A 21492-nucleotide genomic window follows, 5' to 3' on the forward strand; every position below is an offset into this window, starting at 1 on the left:
TTTTTTAATTTGATTTCCAGTCTAACTATGCTAAGCTAATTGTGTCCTGCCTGTAGCATTATCATTAACGCACCAACATGAAAGTGATATTGATCCTCTCCAAAATGTCAAACTATTTATTTACAATGTGTGATCGCTGGTATCAAACAATAGTAACACAAGCAGTAAAAATTAAAACCAAAATATGTGAAAACCATTTGTACATAAAAGTACGCCCATAAAAGAATATTAATATTAATTGAATATTAATTGGGTGAATTGAATTTTCCTGTTATGACTCAAAGACTCATGGAACTAAATAGAGGCAGAAAATATCTTTCAGAAATGTAGCTTCTCATAAAACAGATCAATTATTTTTTTTACATAGCACCATTAGACCCCACTTCATTTTATCTGACACAAACAATTGATTTCTTAATATGCACCTCTCAGGGAATCACACGTCCCAGCTTTTCTCACTACAGGGACAACCTGCATTGAGCACCGAGACTCTAAAGCAATAAAGCAGACTTGAACAAGCTCAGCAGGAATCTAATATCACTTGAACCGACATGGGGAGCTACTTGAGTCTCAGAGCTGCTGTTTCTGCCAGTTTTATTTCCCACGCTCCCCCTTATAAGCTCATCGACTACGAAATGCCTGCATGCTGAAATAGGTGGTGATGAGTAATGGAATAAGGAATAGTGCGTAAAATTTTGATGACATGCACTTCAAAAAGCCTGCAGCCAGCACAACAACATACACCAACTGTGCAGAAGGCAGCGTCTGTCCACTCAGCTCAGAAAATACAGAGATAGAAACATCCTGGCAAGTACAAGGCTTAGTCTTAGTATGAATATAAAACATCTCTCATGCTATTTTTAGAAGTGGATGCTGTAGTGCTGCTAAATATAACCAGATCGTTTTGTGCCTTCCATTCTATTTTTACACAAGCTGAGGCCTTCCTGGGCTGCTGTGGTCTTTTCTTAGACTATTACATAATAAACAAATCTTAGGGCATGATGCAATAATGCAGAGTCCAACCCAGAATGAAGTATTCTATTATCCAATTAAGACTGAGAAATCTGTGTTATAATAAAAAGGATAGCAGGCAGTTTTAAAAGGTTTTGATGCAGAATGTGTTGAATGTGTGTGTAGGGATTTCTATGAAGCAGTGTGGCTGTTTTTGCAAAAACAAGACTAATGTGTGCTGGAAGCTTGACAGAGTTAAACAGCCCAAAGGACAGTTTGTCAGCTTGCTGTTAGCTGGGATGGTTGACAAGGAGGGAAAGGTAATGAGTTAGTCTTCGGGGAGACATGTCATCTTGAGTATGCAGAAGTAACAACATTATAGAGAAAAAACGCTGATTTTCAGCATTGAAATGTGTGCCTTGGGACAGTTAACATTCACTGCTCGTTCTCATATAGTGAGAAACAAGCCAGCAAAGCCTCTCCAGTCTCTGCATCTGTGATGTTGCACAGACGTACGGCTCCGCCACGACTCAATTGGCCAAAATAGAGAAGGTAAATGTGACAGCGCCATGGAGGATTTTTTTCCTGGCTGTTTCAGAGATTACATAATACAGATCAGTGTAAATGCCTGAATGCATATTTTTAACAAAGTCAATTTCGATTTTACGTTTCATACATTCAATAGAGGTTTGCTAATGTATACAAATATTGAGCCTGCTTTTTAAAAGTACTTTTGACTACTTGAAGTGAATAACATTCAATCAGTGTTTTTATAGTAACATATAGTGTATCAAATGACTGTGTAATTTGAAAGGAATCACTACAGTTCTACACAAGCCTAAAACCAAGACCCGAACCCTGCCCGTACCCGCTCCTTTCAGACCTGCCAAACTGAACTTGCCTGGTACTGCCAAATTTGAGACCTACACCAAGGCTATTTCTTCTTCAAGGCAAAGTTATATCCATGATTTGGAAAGGCTTTCTAACAAATAAAATGTAACTAATCTAACAACAACAATTGATGAGTTTGAACAGAACAGAAAATATATAAGTCAACTATCAGCATGTAACACTGTAGCATCTCAAAACAATAATTGATATGCCTTTCTGGTTAGTAGATCAACATTGCCTTTTCCCAATATCGGCAGGATGAATGTGGCTGGTAAACTCAAAACAGGTTGTGTTTAGGCTGGTTAGGCAAAACAGGTTTTTTAGACTTAAAGTCCAAGGTACCGTATGTAATTTTCAGCTTGCTGAGTTCTTCTGCCCCCAAGTGGCCAGAAAATCCATAAAAACAACATTAAAATGCCACTAAGTGTTGATTTTGACAGTAATATTGAATTACTATTTGTACAGTGAAAGGGATGTTAGTACAATTGAATGAACTGAGAATCAACACCTGTTTCACCTTTACACAGAGTTTAGCATCTTTTAGCCTCTCTGAGCTCAATATTTGTCCAGCCCAAACGCAGACTGTAGAGTTGAGTCTAACAGTTCTCACCAACTCAAATAAGCTCAGACAGTAATACTACCTAAAAGGCTTAAAACTAAACAAGTGGCAGGTTAGGAAAGTAGCAACTAAAGAGACAGATTTTTGTCTCAGGACTTGTGAAGTCATTCATTGTTTGCATGTTTTGCATCCTGGTGGAGCCTCCTGCCATGTATTATTACTGATATTATTGTTATTATTATTATTACTATTATTATTACTACGGTTACTATTATTACTGTAATCACTGCTCATTGTCCCCCATCATTGTTGTCATCGCCATCATTTTTGTTTGTTTTGGTAATTGGCTAGACTTCCATGTGAAGATTGCCAGCACTGATACAATGCATCAACCAATATTTAGTACTCAATATAAGTGGCAGGGACAGCATTTGAGGGCTAAGTAGACAAGAAAGTTCAGCTGCAGGTCACACGATGCATTTCAAATCAGGGGTTTGACTTTTTCACTAGCAGAGAAACTGTCACTTTCTCGCTCTCACCCTGCTCTCATTATATCTTGTTCACACCTGCTGTTGAAGTTATTCTGTTGAGGACTAAAGCAGGATAAGGAAACATTGGCACACCATACAATTAAATTACAGCACTCAGTCATGCAAGGAGCTCATTGGACATCATAAGCTGATATCTGACAGTGTAATCGAATCGGAGGTAAGATTTTTCCTTACAAAAGGGAGTCACAGGTGACCGACTTCTCCTTGTCTCTGTCATCTGACCGCCAGACTGGACAGAAGCAGGAATCACATGAGTGAGACGTACTCAGGTGACCAACATAGTCAATCACACACACTGAAATAACATGGGTGCAAACTATCTTTTCTCTCTCGTACTAACATAAAATATCAAAAAATAAAGATAAAAAAGACTCACTTTGTCTTGGTTAATGCGGTTTCTTATCTTTGTAATATGCTATGTACAAAATGAGATGATCAAGTGAGTAATAAATGATTAATAGTCAATTTACTGGTAGGCCTCTGAAATATTGAGAGAGAGCTCAGCCATGAAATGCAATGTAAATGTTTCTATTTATAGTGCAGCAGAGGAAGTCATGTGGAATGAGCTAGTCGGGGGTGCCTTGTTCATATAGCTTTTAGAGGAAAATGACAGGGGAGAAAAGAGGGGGGGACACACACACACACACACACTAAACCCACATTTGCATGTAAAGCCACTTTCATGGGGACATTAAACTTTTAGACACACACAGCAGGAATAGCAATAAATAATTTCCACATTGAGAAAGATGGAAAAGCCAAGCTCAACTCCCATGTCCCCTGTAGCCTCCCACGCCTATTAAACCCCACCCCAACCCCCACCCTACACCGTCCCACTTTGTCTCATGGGATTGTTTGGAAGTGAAAGGGAAGGGAAGTGACATGCTAAGACCTCTTTTTATTAATTCTGAGAGGAGGGAGGGTTTGGCGGGGTGTCACAGCACGGCACATTCCAATATTATTCTGGTTTCAGACAGCGAAAAATCAAGCTGAATAACTTAACACAAAACTTGAATTTTCTGCTAACAGTAATACGATTTGATTGCATTTGAAACACTGGAGTAAGACCAAGAGAGGACTGTAGATCAGGTCCCTATCACTCTCACTTTTATACATGATCAATTATTAAGTAATTATTAATCATTTTGTCTATTTAATGTCAGAAAATTGTGGGAAAATGCCCTTTGCACTTTCTTTTTCCTCAAGAATCCAAGGTGATGTTTTCCAACATCTTGTTTTGTCTTTTTGTGCAAAACCCAAATATATTCACAAACAGAGCAAAGCATGAAATACTTATACATTTGCGAAGCCAGTACCAGCAAAGGTTTGGTACTTTTGTTTAAAATGTGACTCAGACAATTGATACATTTTCTGTTGATCAGCTAATGGATTCATTGACCAATCATGTCAGCTCTGGTCACATAATGTATAGTTTTATGAACTCCCTGCTCCCTTGTGCTCATCAACTCTAACAATGTCGCTGATCAAGACAAAAAACCTCACTGGTGTGATCAATAATTTAAGATTCAGGGTAATTCCAGCCTACTTAATCTGATGCCACTCACTGCAGCCATAAATGAGATGTATTTTTACTGTATGGTACCATATTACAGAAGTTTGGTAGTGAACTGCCATCTACTGGCTATACTGGCCACATGCAAGTGAATTCCATGGGGTGATTTCACATAATAAGGCACGTGGACACCTGAATATTACACCCATATGGAAACCATGGACATTAACCTGCTACTGTAACAGCCATCAATCTTCTGGTTTCAGACGTTTCACAACATTTTGGAACCTGACTGCAGGGATTTGCTCCCATTCAACCACAAGAGCAGTAGTGAAGTCTTACACTGATGATGGGCTAAGAGCGTGGCTTACAGTCGGTGTTCCAGTTCATCCCAAAAGTGTTGGATTGGGGTGTTCTTTCACACCAAGCTTGGAAAAACATTTCTTTATGGACCTTGCTTTGTGCACGGGGCCTTGTCATGTCAAAACAGAAAAGGGTCTTGCCCTGTTGGTACAAAGTTGGAAAAACACTAATGTTTAAAATATAATTGTATCATGTCACAGTTCCCTTCATTGAAACTAAGGGACCTGACCAAAAACCACCCTTCAAATCTGAATTGTACAGGTCGGCTAATCCGATTTACAGTCTTATGAGTGAACAGCTGGCAAACCATAGAGTTGTCACCTAACAGAAGACAGGAAACTACATACTGATGACCTGTTTCATCCAGGTAAAATTCCTTCATTCGGAGGACTTTTTGAATGCTTTTGCATATGATTACACCCGAACGGCTTGTAGCGTAGTCGAATGTTAACCTGACATAAACTCTGGTTATCCATCTCTTACCATTTTAAACATCATTTCAGATTATGCAGAGTTTACATGTATGCATTTTAACCACGTTCTTTTAACTGTCCTTAATCCATGGGCTGTTTATATCACTTTCACCACTACAGCCCTGCACAAACTGTTACTATAGTATGTGTGTATATATCAAGTTTATTGTAGCACAATTAGTTTACAAGTAAGGGGAAAATCCAGGGAAACCACCCATATCTGCAGCTGAGCACTGGACAGATAAAATAAAGCTTTATCGGCAAGTTAGTCACTCAAAATAACTTCTTTTCAGACAGAAGAACAGCGTGGTTATCAGTAGAGTGAGGTAACTCTCCTGTATGGGAACAGTCCACCTGTCACCAGATGATATTAGGGCACTAGAAAAATTGATTCCTGACACACTTGTGGTCAGTTCAGACAAGATGAGAGGCCTCTGGTTGCTGTTGGTGCTTGTGGCTGTGGCCAAAGCTGAGAGGGTCTTTACTGGGTAAGTTAATCTGCACACTGCAAGAAGAGATATTTACATTCAACAAAGAGCCATAATGACTCAGCCTTAGTACATGTGGTGCATAGGCGCTCTACTGGGGGAGACATTTTTGGCTTTGTGTTTGGTGTGACTAGCACAGAAGTTGTCAAAATTCTTATTTTATATCGCCAGTGACATTTAAAGGCAACCCGCAGTTTCTTTTTGTACTCATCTTAAGAATATTCAATATGTTATTGATATGATAAAGGGCACTCCAATCAACATTTGTAGCACCCAACAACCATCTCCAATAGTCAGAAAACAGAGAAATGAACCAAAAGTTGTGATGACTGCTCCTTCAAACTTTTATGAGAAAATTAAGTACATTTGCTCACAAAATTCATCTGGACATCAAAAAGTCATCTGTTATTTAGTTTAGAAAAAATATGCCGGCTTAGTTATTAAATACAAGTAGAGTAGACAACTTAGAGACTTGATTAGGTGGGTTTTCCTTCCTTAGATCCCTTTTATTCAACATGACAAATAACTGTCCAAGGTGAGAAAGTACATTGGTATTTAAGGGGCAGAACATGACTAGGCTTTATGTTTAGAGAAAGATTAATTCATAATTACAGCCGTATTTAACACAATGGCGTGGAATCAAGGTTCTGTAGTTGTTCTGTACCATTAATTGCTTGTTATATTGGGAAGCAGTGAATAAAGTATTCTTCTGTTTCTGAACTCAATACAGAAGATTACCATGAATACCATGAATAAAAGCATCAGCTGAAAACATAAAATGTAAACATTAATGTTCAGGAAATGAATTTCTTCCAGAGATCAGGTCATCAGGGTCAATGTACAGTCTGAGGAGCAGATCCAACTCCTGCAGGCCCTGGAGAGCCAAGAGGAGTGGGAGGTACACACACACACACACCCACACACACACTGCATGCCTATGCTTGAGTTTTCTCAGCTGGTTGTGCCAAACATTTTCTCACAAACTTCTACAAAGTACAAAAGGCAAATCAAGTTCAACTTGAAATAATCCACTTGAGAATTTATGTGGGTCAATTCCAGAAAGCCTCTGTACCCTTTAATGCAAAAAAATCCAGATTTTAACCTTTCTGCCTGTTTTATTCTATTCATTAATGCTTTTAAATAAATGTCTTCGATTTTACAGCAATGGGCCCACATCTTAGAAAATGAAGAGCACCTAAAATGGAGTGATGTGTTCAAACTGGATTTATTTGAGTATTTAAATAACACTGAGAAATTATTAAAGAAATGACCGTTCTGCTCAGTACACTTCTTTTTTTTGGTATAGTACTTTCTGAGTGTTTAGGTTTTCCTGTCTGATCTGTGATTTATCATTGCCCTTATCTGATCCCAGGTGGATTTCTGGCTCGAACCAGTCTCCACTGAGCTCCCTGTTGACATCCGAGTGCCCCGCTCCAGTTTGAGCTTTGTGACAGAGTACCTCAGTGTACACAACATCCCCTATTCTGTTGTCATAAACAACCTTCAGGTGTGTAATCCTCCAAATGCATCATTTATTAACGAAAAGAAAAGACCTGTGTACCACAAACGTTGAACCGGTAAAATGTTTCCAGGATAATTTGATCAGTGTGTGTCCTAGTGTCTCACATTGTAGTGTACTGGACTTGATTTTGATAATGGAATGATAATGACAAAACTGAGTTTGCTTGCATGTCACATTCAGGAGCTTCTTGATGAGGAGAAAGCTGAGATGGAGGTGAACCAGATGAAGGAGCGCAGCACCAGGAGCTTCAACTTTGGAGCCTATCATAGCCTAGAGACAGTAGGCATTTATACAAACACACTACCCACTACAAATACCTGATTATATATTATAACTCATTGGAGCTTCATGTCAAACTTCTATCGGTCACCAAAATATTGACTGATGACAAAAAGAGTACAACAAAAAAGATAGGGGCTGGTTCACAAAGATAGATTTTGACCGTGACTTAGATCAAACTCAAACTTCAGATAGGCGTTTAAATTTATCTCTTGCACAAAGCTGCCTAGTTTTTAAGTAGACTTACGTGTCCTCTGGGTAAATAAAAACTATTTTCAAACTGAACATGGCGGATGCTCAGCTCTGTTCACTCCGGCAGAAAATGTTTGCCTTCTTTAAAAAATCAACATTTAGAAGGACATTTTACTGTGACAGTTATGCAAATGCAAAGTGTAGCATTAAGGCTTATTTTTTCCCTAAGGGAGCCATTTTTTATTATTGAGTAAACAGACGACCCCTGACTAAGTGACATATTGTGGATATTTCATATTGTATTCAACACATACAGTGCATCTGATAAGAATGAACCCAAATAGAGAGCGCAATAACTGCAGGAAGTCTGTGTAAAACTGACTTCCTGCAAAAAACTAACTATTTGGATGAATTTTAAGCATGTAGTATACCTTTTATTCCAATACATTTATTTAATAGCTTTAGTTACTTTGTAGATTTAGATTATTAATACAATAAATGACTAATGATATATGATTATAGGTTAAGGTGCCCTTAATTTTACTTAAGGTTTTTTAAGGTTAGTTTTACTAGCTATACTTTTACTGGTAACAGTGTTTTTACACTGGACAGTAGTATTGCTACTTCAGTAACAGATCTGAAAACTTTACACAAATGGTATTGAATATGAAATATATTTGTTTTGTGCTGAGCTTGAGTCAGATCATCAAGGTAACTGGATACATTGTGACACAGAAATAAACCAAAGACCTTCTGTAAATACAGGACCTTCTTGAACTAGTTAATTACTTGTTTATTAATCAACAAAGTGGAACTTAAGTATTTCTGTTCAGTATTAGACATGCCACACTTCACTATATTATAATGCATGACTTGTCTCCCATACAGATCTACAGCTGGATGGACACTCTGGTGGCTCAGCACCCTAAACTGGTCACCAAGCAGGAAATTGGGAGATCATATGAGAATAGGCCCATGTATGTGCTCAAGGTAGGACATACCTCATGCAAGACAACAACATGTTTGTACCTGCGTGTACTGTATGTGCACAACTGTGTTTCTGTAAGAAATGTTTAACTTTAACTTCAGTTGAACATCACCCTGCAAACAATAACAGAAAAAAACAAAATTAATTTAAAAATTAACCCACTTACCCACAAACTCACACACGTACATACATACACAGATAATAATGTTAAAAATGATTACATGGTTTAGTAATTTTTAAAAATCACATGACCTGATGGGGTAGCTATGTGACACAGAAGAACAACAGTTAGTAATTTCCAGACATTGAAATTAGGAAAAAAGTTGTTTTCAGTCTGGATTTGAAATCTAAATGTACAGTAGAGGTTCATAAATGTGTATTTTTTTACATTAACAACTGAAAATTTCCCATTGGAAGGTACCTTTAAAGGATAGATATATCCCTTTTGTCTGCAATGTTTGACTGTATCACACCTAAACTCTATTTTATAACAGCATGAGTTTTGTTATTCACACTGTGTTTAGTTCAGCACTGGGGGAGCAAACCGTCCTGCTATCTGGATCGACACAGGTATCCACTCCAGAGAATGGGTGTCTCAGGCTACCGGAGTGTGGACAGCCAACAAGGTACAACATACCTGGGAGATTGAGTCATCTGATTGACTTGATTTAAATGTGTTACATCTGCTCCAGAGGTCAGAAGAAAAGCTCACAAAGGTTAATTGGAAAGTCTCAGTATGATAAATAGAGCTGAAATGATTAGTCGATTAACAGAAGATGTATTTTTTTGACAACTGATTAATCAGTTAATGCCAAACTTTTTCTAGTTCCAGATTCTCAAATGTGAGGATTTATTTTCCTTTGTCACATTTCAGTGTAAATTGATCATCTATGAGTTTGGGACTGTTAGTCAGACAAAACAAGGAATCTAAAGATGCCGTATTTGGCTTTTTGACATTTTCTACAATCACAATGATTAACCAGCAGACTAATAAATTATGAAAATAATCTTTAGTTGCAGCCCTAATAATAAATGTACTTGATATGTAAGTTAACAAGAAATCAATACATACCTTTTTGTATTGTTTGTGTTTATTTGTTCTTGTGTTTAATTGTTCTTGTGTTACATTGATTGCCTACATGCATTTAGCCTCACAACCTTCCTTTCTTATAAATAATCTTAATAATATACATAAAAATAACAATTAAGTCTCTCTGTCCTCTATTGTTGCAGACATTGTTAACTCTGGACCCACTGTCAAATATTTATAGATATGAAAGATTGCTTCCTTTTTTTAAGAGTGTAATTTATACTAAATCAATGCCTTGTGTTCTTGCTTAGATTGCAACTGATTATGGTACCGACGCCTCCCTGACCTCTCTTCTGAACACCATGGATATTTACATGCTGATCCTGGCCAACCCTGACGGCTACGCTTACACCCACTCTAATGTATGTTGCTATTCAATGAAAACATATTGGAAGATATAGTAGGAAAACCTACTATATCTTTGCTCTTATTTACTGCTTTACTAAAGTTGTAAATTGTATTTCTGTGTTGTGTGTACCAAAACACATTACTTTGATCCATGTAAGGTGGATATTTAAGAGGAAAACATGACATGAGCAGGTGTAAAGCGCTGTTAAAGACCAGGTATCTGAACCATATTGTGGGTAAGAAGAAGGAAGAAAATGATGTTGCAGTCAAGTGCTTGACTGACTAAAACTGTGTGATGTACAGGACCGTATGTGGCGTAAGACCCGCTCCAAGAACCCAGGCTCAGTGTGCCGTGGAGTCGATCCCAACAGGAACTGGGATGCAGGCTTTGGTGGTCAGTATAGAAGAGACATAAATGCTTCCCATGAACTTTGTTTTTGCTCTATAGATATCAAACGGGGAGACATTTTTTTGTCTGAAAACATTTGTATTTTGCAGATACGGATATATAATTGTCACAATAATCAATAGTAATTTATTTGAGGGTAACATGAACGCCTTAGTTTTACACAGTTTTTGGGTCTTTGCCTGTTGTTACATGCTCCCTTGTTTGTGTGTATGCATATGCGATCATGTATATGAGCGCTCTTGCACTGTACTGTATGTACACATGTTTTTATTCAAATGTATCTCTCCAGGCCCCGGTGCCAGTAGAAACCCCTGCTCTGATTCCTACCACGGCCCCTCTGCTCACTCTGAGATTGAGGTGAAGAACGTAGTGAACCTGATCAAGAGCCACGGCAACTTCAAGTCCTTCATCTCTGTCCACGCCTACTCCCAGCTGCTCATGTACCCTTATGGCTATTCCTGCAAGAACGTGTTCCATCAGCCTGAGCTGGTAAGGAAGTCAACAAATTGGTCAATTGTGAGGAAGCACATGGCAAATTTAATCTGACACCTTTTTCCACTGTTTCATGAAACTCTGATTGCAAAATAGTTCTCACACACGAGAGTCAAATGAGAGCAGCTACATTTTCTCTTGATAAATGTCTGAAATTCTCAGGAAGACGAATGATTTAACTATTATAACCTGATTTGAAATGCCTTCTCCAAAAACATTAATGATTAAAAAAGCAATATCTTGCCTTTTGATTGCAGACTACTTTAACAACCTTAGCTGGAAAACTTGGGATTGTAATTTATTATCAAATTAAAGTTTCATGGCTGAAAATTCAAAACATTTGGTCCAGGATTTAAGAATTAACCAATTAAAAACGTATCACTAACGCATATGACAAATGATCTCCCTTTACTTAACCAGGAATCCTCTTCAGAAATATTGCCTCAAGTTTATACAATTATTCATATTAACACTGAGAAACTGCCTAATGGACAACAGTCCTGTAGTTACTCATTTGTAACAAAGCCTTCTAAGCTTTTGTGCTTTTGGGCTATATAAATAAACTTGGCTTGACTGGTAACTCTGCAAGAGGAAGTGTAGGTCCTTGAAAGTTGCAGTATTATTCACCAACCCTCTCCATATTTATTTCCATTTCATCTGTGCACTTTTCGAGTGGAAACCTTTAAAAGCACTTCTCTGTATGCTTCTTCTTCTGCATTCCCCCCTGTGCACCAGTATTATATGTGCACTGTACTAACAATATTTGTGTTTCCTATAGGACTCTGTTGGCAGAGCAGCAGTGCAGAAACTCACTTCCCTCTATGGTACCAGATACAAGGTTGGAAGCATCTGCAACATCATCTGTGAGTATCTTTTTTTCTTTTTGTCACCCCAAAGTTAGACACATGACAAACTGTATGAATGTTGTAGTTGTAATTATGATAAAAGTAACTGATACGACTATGAAGACCAAAATAAAGTGAATGTAGTGGGCACAATAAATAAACAACCTTAAAAAAGGAGTTGCAATTCCTCTAAAATAACACAACTCACATACTGCTATATCAGACAATAATAATAATACCTTTTATTTATATAGCGCTTTTTGTACATGAAATGGAGCTGTGCTTTACAGTGCTGCCTTATTATTGTAGATATGGTATATTGGTACCTGCATATATGTGGAACAATAAGTAACAAGAAATCAGAGGTCAGATGTGCCAAAGACAAGTTTATTTTCCAACTGTAAAATGTCCCACTCGCTATATATTTTGATCATTACTCCAGTTCAAGGAGTCATTATGAAACTTTTTTTTTTCATTCGATGTGTTAAATGTTGTAACCCGTCTCAAAAAGCCCTGGTATGTAGAGCTGCTACTTCTATGGTGTGCTCACCTTCCTCTCCACTCAGATCAAGCCAGTGGCGGCAGCATTGACTGGTCTTACAACGTGGGCATCAAGTACTCCTATGCCTTTGAGCTGAGGGACACTGGTCGCTATGGTTTCATCCTGCCAGCCAATCAGATCATCCCCACCGCCTCCGAGACCTGGCTGGCTCTGAAACACATCATGGAGTACGTCCGTGACCACCCTTATTGATGGCTGTAACCGTGGAAGGAGGATAAACTTTGAAAGCAGTTCGCTCTACTTTTAATATGCAGAACTACTTTCTCATCAGTCTGTGCTGATATGTGACATTTGACTTATCAGTATTGATCAATAAATTCTTCAATACCTAGTTTGTCTGTGTTGCAGCTCTCCTTTTGTCCTTCTGGGTTCAATTGTTTTACATAAGATCAACCTGTGTGTAAGGGGTTGTGGCAGGGAACATGGGCACCTGAGTCATATTCGACATATGACTTTAACACAGTATTTCTCTGCTTGTATCAAGTAAAGTCTCAAGTAGATAAAACTATAAAATAAACTTGACTTGGGTTGTAACTGTTTTTTATTTCTAAATTATTACTCCATTAAATTGTGTTAAAACATACAATATTTTTTTATTAATTTAAATATTCCATGTGAAAGTTTGAGATATTTTATTTCAGATATTAAATCAGTAGTTACTCGCTGCATTTTCTATTTTGGGCTTGGTTTAGGAGATTTGCTGCTAAATACACATTTTGGTGGGTCCATTTCTGAAAATGTTCTGGGATGGAAGTTTTTATTGGACTTTAATAAAAAACCAATAATATCCCATATTCAGCGGCCCAAACTGTACATGTGTACCGAGTTTAATGCTTTAATGAAAAAGTAAAACACCTCAAATTTGGCATCTAGACTAAAGTGAAATGTATTTTGTGCTTCAACAGAAGAAACAAAAAAAAAGGTTGCGGCGCTTCCCGCCTCTCAACATCCTGTCCGCTGAAGTTAGCAGAACTGAAGCATCAAGTTTCTTGACTCACCATAGCAGATTAAAATGGGGTATCTGAAACAGATTGACATTGAAAACTTTAAGTCATGGCGAGGGAAACAGGTCATCGGCCCGTTCCTGCGATTTAATTGTGTAATTGGCACAAATGGCTCCGGTAAGTAAACTTTCCAATCTGTCTAGGGAGCTAATGTTAGCTGCGTAAAGCTAACTATGAGCTAGTGTAGCTGAATTAATATTTAACTAACTTCAGCATTGTCCGACAAATGTTAGCTAACTTCAATACATTTCTGCGTATCCCTCTTTTTAAGACGAACTATAACGTTATATAAGTTATATTACTGGATGTTTGAGTTAATTGAAACCACAAAACAATATTATTATTATTTCAAATATTATATCTTGGGGAATGGGTTAATAATTAACGTCAATGTTGATGTTACAATACTTAGCTAAATGTTAAAGGCAATGTCTTTAATCAGAGAGTTGTTATATATATATATATATATATATATATATATATATGCTGAAGATGTAAAATCACACCAGGCAAGTCCAATTTAATGGATGCCGTGAGCTTCGCCGTTGGGGAGCGGGTCGCCAGTCTCCGGGTGAAGCGCCTCCGGGACCTGATACACGGAGCTCACATCGGGCAGCCGGTGCCGGACACCGCCCGCGTCTCCATGCGGTACTGCGACGACGACGACCAGGAGACCGTCTTCTGCCGGAGCATTTTGGGTTAGTTTAAGGAGTTATTATAGCCCTTGACTGGGTTGCACTAGCTATGGTGTAAAGTCGACTCTAGAGGCTAAGTACTAGTTTGTTAGTAAATCAGTTAACGTTACTAAAATTGGTTGCACCCTGAGCATTACTGTATGGACATGAAGTCATAACTAAGGAAAGTGGCCAATCAGCGATCAAAGATATTGTTTCATCACCATGGTTACCGTGCGCATTAGCTTTCTGGATGGCATGAGCCACTTGGATAGATAGATAATGAAATATCATATTAATAAATTGGATCTCTACTCGATTAATGTGTCGCAAAATGGCTGCAGTTAATAAAAAATAATGTGTGGCAAAAAAAACCTGTTGTTTTACCATCAGTGAGTTTAATTCTGTGACATTTTATGATTTGCACTACTTTACGGGCATGTGTAACTATTTAACTTAGTTGTTAAGTTACTTAACGTTAAGTTGTAACTTATCTGGGATGCAACGCATTGGTGAGATGTGTTTAGGTACATCAATGTTATTTGAAGCATAACATCACAACTTGGTAATCATTTACGTTTAACTAGGCTAAGTTTGAACTTGCACACAGCTGGTGCGACAGGCTGCTGATGACTTCATAACTGTTACTCATAGTACTATAATCATAATGATTAAGCAATGACACAGGTGCTTGTACTCTTGTGTGTTTGCAGTAGTCTAATAAAGGAGGACTGGAAAAAATATAAAAACGTATGCAACTTAAACGGTGTACGAATCAGTTAAATAGCTTTTTTTTTATTCTAATATCTGACACAGTTTAAAAAGGAAGAGAAACATATTTTCCCCTAGTAGTATCAAGTAGAAACAAGTGCACAAGTTAGAAACAAGTTGCTGCTGTCACATCACACATTCATTGTGTTTTATAGGTGACAACTCTGAGTATCGCATCAATGGTATACATGTTACTCTGGCCAAATACATGGAGGAGCTGGAGAAGATTGGCATTGTGACCAAAGCTCGAAACTGTCTGGTGTACCAGGTAAACACTGTCATAAAAATAATGTAGATACACATGATAATATACTGTAGTTTAGAATATTTGTGGAGATGTGTGTTAGATACTAAGATCACATGTACACATTTATGTTTTTCTTCTGAGAATTTTCATGCTGTGAAGACGTTTGTAAATTGCTCAGTACGTAATAAAAAAAAAACCCAAACAGCTCTGTCACTCATTACGGTCGTCACCAGGGGGCAGTGGAGTCCATAGCTTTGAACGACCCGAAAGAGAGGACCAAGATGTTGGAGTGCATTTGTCAGTCGAAAGAGTATGCTGTAGAGTATGACGTGAAGAAAAAGGCCCTGCTGAATGCCAAAGAGGACACACAGTTTCACTTCAACAAGAAGAAATCTGCTATTGTCGAGAGGAAACAGGTGTCTCAGGAAAAAGTAGAGGTAAAGTCATTCAAAAAGAGCCGGTGAAACCATAGCTTACTGCATGCTGTGACAGCTACACTGGAAATCCACATCATCATCATCATTTTTAGAAACTTTGCTCTTTTGCTTACTTACAATTTGCTGCCCTTAATGGAGCTTTAAGCATTTGCATTTATACTAGGGTGTAAGTTCATGTTGTCCTAAATGACTGATGTGTGTGTGCTTACAGCAATCATAGGCAACATAGTCTGTTTAGCATCAACTGGACTGTAGTTTAGTTGCCTTCGTTTTGCTTAAGCTTTCCTGTCCATTGATTGACGGGTCCCCTCCCACCTCCCCTTTGTCCAGGCCCAGAGGTACCAGGTGCTGGTGGATGACCTTCACCAAAAGCGGCTGAAGCTGAGCCTGGCTGAGCTCTACTATAATGAAAAGAGCATCAGCACCCTCAGAGACACCCTGAGGGAGAAACAACAGGCAGCAACTGTCCAGAACCATAAACTAGTGAAAGGGGAGCAGACGGTCAAAACCAACAAGAAGGAACATGGACGCCTCACCAGAGAGAAGCAGCAAATAGAGAAGGAGATCCGGTGTGTGTGTGTGTGTTTAGTTTTTAGGGGCAGTTTTTATGTAAAGTGAAGCACATATTTGCTTTTCACATCAGAATATCAGATATATCATATAATACAGTAGCTAATGGAGCAGTAAAACTGTATTTAATGTGTCCCTCACTAGCCCTTTAGTTTCTCCTTGTACGGTGTTTAAAAGCAAAGCCTCAGATAATAGCATCTGTTTAACTCCTTTCGCTCTGTCAATCAGTGCCCAGGAACATATGCAGTCCCAGTGTCAGACCCAGTACATCAAAGCCAAGGTAAACACCTCCCATCACATGAAGAAGGCTGAGGAGGCCCGTAATGCTCTGAAGAAGAATCAGAAGCTGATGGCTATTAAACAGCAGGAGCTGGCAGAGGGACAGCGAGAGATCGCTGAGCTAGAGAGAACCTGGAGAAGCTTTGAAAAGCAGGTACAGGAGAAGGGTGCCTCCCGTGGGAGAGACATCCAACTGGATGAGGATCAGGTGAGCGTGTGTCAAACAGTGCCACCCTCTTTCCTGTTCAGACAAACCAAATGTCAGTTACCACGATGTAAAATATAGCTGCTGGGAGTTTGGAGGCACAGGGCTATGATGTATTTGTTTTGTGCAGCACATATTCTAAACATAATAATGAATCCAGTGGACTGTATGTCAGGGTCTACAATATGTGACACACATGCACTGTAGTACATCAATTTATGTACTATTTTTCTTTTCAAAAAGCAGGAGTCAGTTATACATTGGCAGGTGAAACATTAAATCACACTGTGAGTGAAAAGCTGTGTAAACACTGTCATAAACACATTTCATCGAAAGGCAAGGTATTTTGGAAAGCTCCTTGGCAGAGCTCCTCTGATCGGTCCCTTTGTTTAGGCCACACTTCAGTTCAGATTATCCAGTCTGAACCCAATCCAATGTAGTATGTTATATCTTGAATACAAACTCTGAATATTAACTTAATAGGTTGAATTTAATCCTTCTATGCTTGCAAGTGAATAGGTACTTAGCTGAGGTAATATTGTACACATCATTGTACACAACAGTAAAAGTCAATGTTTATGCTAATTTTGGTTAATTATTATTAACAACCATATTACCTAACTGCAGATACGTCTAAATCACAAGGGACAAAAAGCACGGTCAGCATGTTTTTGCATCTATTTCTGCTTCAGCTAGAGCGATACAAAGAGCTGAAGGAGCTGGCCCGAAAACAGGGCGCCGTCCTTAGCCAGCAGGCAGAGAAACTGCAGTGGGGGGTGAGAACCGACTATGAGAAGATTTCTTTCGACCAGCGCAGAAAGATGGAAGTGGAGGTACTGTCAGTGGCACATTTTTTGCTTCCACTACACATCTTTTCAGTGAATGACCATATATTGAACAGCCGCTACATTATCATTTGACATATTTTGATTGTAAAAATATCAGATATTACATACAGTTAGTGCTCCTGAATCATCATCTGTTGTAGGCTGCCGTCAGGAACAGTCGGTCTCAGCTGGAAGATTTGATAAGCAGAGCAGAGAAGCTAGAGGAGTACACCAACAAATGCAAGTATGTCATGTGCGCACCTTCCACCTGACTTCACAATGTAATGCCAGCCAGTAAAACACCTGTCTGTCCCTGACTGTCAGGGAAATGTTGATTGAACTCCATTGTTATTATCAGTGACATAGTGTATACTTTGAAATCAGGATGTAACATAACAAAAGGAAACTGAGAAGTTAATGTATGTGTCAGCTCAACCCTTGAAGAATGCTGTCAGCGGGAGGAGAGCTTGAGTGCAGAGCTGCAGCAGGGCCGCCAGCGCAGCCAGGAGGTGAACCAGGAGCTGGGCCAGGTGCTAGAGGAGCTGGGGAACGCCCGTCTGGACAGCCAGGAGAGCAGAAGCCAGCTGCAGCGCAAAGAAATGCTAGAGAAGCTCTGCAGACTCTACCCTGAAACTGTGGTAAGAGACAGAGAGGCATAATAATAAGGGATAACTGCAAGAATGCATTAAAGACCCAAGTGCAGGAGGCAAGAGACCATTTTCTTGGCAAAACAAAACACATTACAGCCAACCAGGCTATCTAAATGTCACTTGGCGGCCGTCAGTCTACAAACTGAACTAAGATAACTCTTCTCTGATATATTTTGGCTTTATTGAGGGATATTTATGTGCTGCTCATAATGTCTGGCTTCATCTTCAGCAAGAAATATAATTTTTTGTCACTTTTTACAAGGCAAAAGCTTGGGGGCGTTTTCTTTTAATTGCTTTATCTTTCCTGTCCCAGTATGGTCGTCTGGTTGACCTCTGCAGCCCCATCCATAAGAAGTACCAGCTGGCTGTTATCAAGGTGTTTGGTCCCTACATGAACGCCATTGTAGTAGCCACGGAGAAGGTGGCCCGCGACTGTATCTGTTTCATCAAGGAGGAACGAGCCGACCGCGAGACCTTCCTGCCCATCAACTACTTGGATGTGAGATGAAACTAAAAGGAAGCCATGGTTGAAATGCAGAATGAAAAAGCAGGTGAGATTGTGTCAGTGATAACCATTATCGCTGTGTGCCCAGGTGAGTCCTCTGAATGAGCGACTGAGGGAGTTGCCCGCTGCCAAGATGGTGGTAGATGTTGTTCAAGTTAACAGCGGCCCAGGTGCTGCTCAGCTGAGGAAAGTGGTGCAGTTTGTCTGTGGCAATGCCTTGGTGTGTGAGACCCTCAAAGAAGCAAGGAGTATGGCCTTCGACAGGCAGCCGCGCATTAAGGTAAACCTGGCCCTCGGCCATTGGAGCCAAGATCAGTTGTATGTTTTTGTTTTTTTTTTGTTCAGTCATTCTATGTTTGTCTTGCCATCTTACAGAGCCTGCCTTATTAGTTATACATGACAGTAAATTGAAATGAGAAATTTGATTGCTAGGAGAATGTGTCATACATCTTCCTCAAACGTTTTTCTCATTCAGGCAAAGTAAGTCACTGACTGAAATCAGTTTGAATGTTTGAGGTAAAAATCCAAACTGTAACTAAGAATGTCACCTGAAAGAAGGAACACTATAAATCTACATAGTACACAGAAACAGGCCCATCTAGTATTACCACCTACAGTTGTGAACTTACTGACATGTTGGCTTTTACTGCCAGCAGACCTGTAATGAGATGTGTTTTCTACAGACAGTATCTCTGGACGGGACGCTGTTTTCAAAGTCAGGCGTGATCTCTGGAGGCTCCAGTGACTTGCGGACCAAAGCTCGTTGCTGGGACGAGAAGGACATGAAGCGGCTTAAGGAACGCAAGGACCAGCTGACAGCAGAGTTGCGCGTGAGTGAACACACAACATGTCTTACAATGTAAACGTCATAGCTGTAAAACCAAACCTTGACCAAAGCAAAGGGTTTTATTTTTTTATTCTATTCGTGAATTTCTTGCCCTGTTTACACAAACTGTGCTTTAATTGTTATTTTGACATACATTATGTCTCGTCATATACATACTAAAATGACTATCTAGGGTTAAACAATTTATTCTCAATGAACTTTCACTCTGTGTTTTGGTCATGTGACAGGATTTGATGAGGCTGAAGCGGAAGGAGGCTGACCTGAGTCAGATCATTGCTCAGGGTCAGGGTGCAAAGACCCGCCTCAAATACTCCAAAACTGAGCTGGAAAACCTTCGCAAGAAAAACATCCTTAAATGCCAAGCGGTAGGGCCACAGAGCTATGACTTTCTCAAAATGAATATCATAATTTAGACTTCTTTGACATGGCTATATTGTATGTGTACATCTAAATCAGAGTACATACATTCCAATATTTAGATTTCAATATGGATGAAAAAAGGAATGTTTATATGTTTATTATGTTATATTACATTTTCTGTACGGTGCTTTCTGTGCCGCCCTTATTTTTGTGACTTCACTGTGGTAATGTTTATACCAGAAATATGCCAGGTTATATTTATAACATAATAATTGTCAACTCTCTCCACTGTCTGTCTCTTCTGCACTGTGCTAAGCTCAGCCCCGCTTGTGGTGAAACACTGCTGCAGGCGAGGCTGAACTCCTGCTCAACAGCGATGGAGAGCTGCACACTCACCACGCCCTGTAAACAAGAAGCCAATAAGAGTAGTTTATTAATGTAATTCGCGAAAAAGACACAGACGGCGAAAACCACCACTCAAATACTAAAGTGATAAATAAAAGAATGCTACAAAAATTTGTATTCACACATAAATTAATCTCATGTCCCTTTGATTTACTCAGTAAAATGTCTTGTCATTACATGTTTCTTCTTTTGCTCACTCGCTTCCCTCAGTGCTCTGAACCAGTTGCCCACCTCCACTCCTCTCTATTAGCTCCCGCCCCACAGCTAATCACCATACAGGAAAATGGCACACTGTTGCGTTGTGTTTCATTCAGGAACCAATAAAAAGAACTATTTTTTTTTATGGCTACCTGATTATTGGCATTTTGTATTCGGTTCTAACTTGGAAAAGAATTTCAGTCCCCGACCCTAGTCAGTTGAATCTCAAAGCATATTAGACATACAGGGATATATTGTGTCATGGTTACTGTAGCAGAGACGAATCCACAGTTCACAGTATTTACTCTGTCTTATCTGATTGTTTTTAGGAGATTTCTCGTATGGAGAGTGAATTAGCAAACCTAGACTCTCAGATCCAGATGCAGCAGGAGAGTGTGGAGGTGAAGGATGCAGAGATGAGGAAGATAAGAGACCAGATCGACCAGGTACTGCTGTCTGCACACCGTCTTCAATCACTTTCAGCATACTGACTGCAATTTTGACCCTCATGCAGTGATATTTTCAGCTTTTGCTTTACTTTCATTACTATTTCAGTTTTGTTTTTTCAGTTAATTTCAATTCACTTTGTTCAATTTTAATTGAACTAAGTAAAACCTGGTTGGTGTATCTCTATCATTGTTGGTGCTATATTACATGGCATAAGGTGGGACCAACAGGCTATCATGGCCAATGGGTTCCAAAAAGCTACCGTATTTTCCGGACTATAAGTCGCACTTTTTTTCATAGTTTGGCTGGTCCTGCGACTTATATATGAAATTTAACATGTTTTTGAATAATAATTCCGACATGAAACGAGGAGTAGCCTAAACATTACCGTCCACAGCCGCGAGAAGGCGCTCTAGGCTTGTGACAACCAGTTCAGAAGCGACACGGAGGACGAAGAATTTCATGGATGGTGAACTTGCTACCGGTAACTTGCCTGTTGGACTCGGTGGCGTGTTATGTTAATTTCTGTGTGTTATTGTGTTTAACTTGC

The 21492-nt window shown here is 39.2% G+C and overlaps 2 protein-coding genes across 2 annotated transcripts in view; both read left to right on the plus strand.

Annotated features, from left to right (window-relative positions):
- Positions 1–5709: 5709 nt before the first annotated feature.
- On the plus strand, positions 5710–12841 carry cpa4 (carboxypeptidase A4). The gene is made up of 11 exons (XM_035664292.1): positions 5710–5789; positions 6606–6687; positions 7162–7296; positions 7492–7590; positions 8671–8772; positions 9295–9396; positions 10112–10222; positions 10512–10602; positions 10907–11106; positions 11888–11972; positions 12521–12841. The coding sequence occupies exons 1-11, from the start codon at positions 5725–5727 to the stop codon at positions 12706–12708; spliced, it is 1260 nt and encodes a 419-aa protein (XP_035520185.1). The 5' UTR covers positions 5710–5724; the 3' UTR covers positions 12709–12841.
- A 617-nt stretch (positions 12842–13458) lies between these two features.
- The window catches only part of smc1b (structural maintenance of chromosomes 1B), a gene marked incomplete in the record, with an annotated part of 13219 nt that continues 5185 nt past the window's right edge, over positions 13459–21492 (plus strand). The window contains 14 exon segments of the mRNA XM_035664291.1: positions 13459–13637; positions 14030–14218; positions 15121–15233; positions 15446–15649; positions 15980–16218; positions 16448–16706; positions 17396–17536; positions 17692–17774; positions 17961–18168; positions 18494–18679; positions 18774–18965; positions 19369–19515; positions 19760–19897; positions 20825–20941. Of these exon segments, the coding sequence (XP_035520184.1) occupies positions 13529–13637; positions 14030–14218; positions 15121–15233; positions 15446–15649; positions 15980–16218; positions 16448–16706; positions 17396–17536; positions 17692–17774; positions 17961–18168; positions 18494–18679; positions 18774–18965; positions 19369–19515; positions 19760–19897; positions 20825–20941 (2325 nt within the window).

Source organism: Morone saxatilis, unplaced genomic scaffold (genome assembly GCF_004916995.1).
Source record: "Morone saxatilis isolate NCDOM2014 unplaced genomic scaffold, NCSU_SB_2.0 Contig2, whole genome shotgun sequence".
NCBI classification, from domain to species: Eukaryota; Metazoa; Chordata; class Actinopteri; family Moronidae; genus Morone; species Morone saxatilis.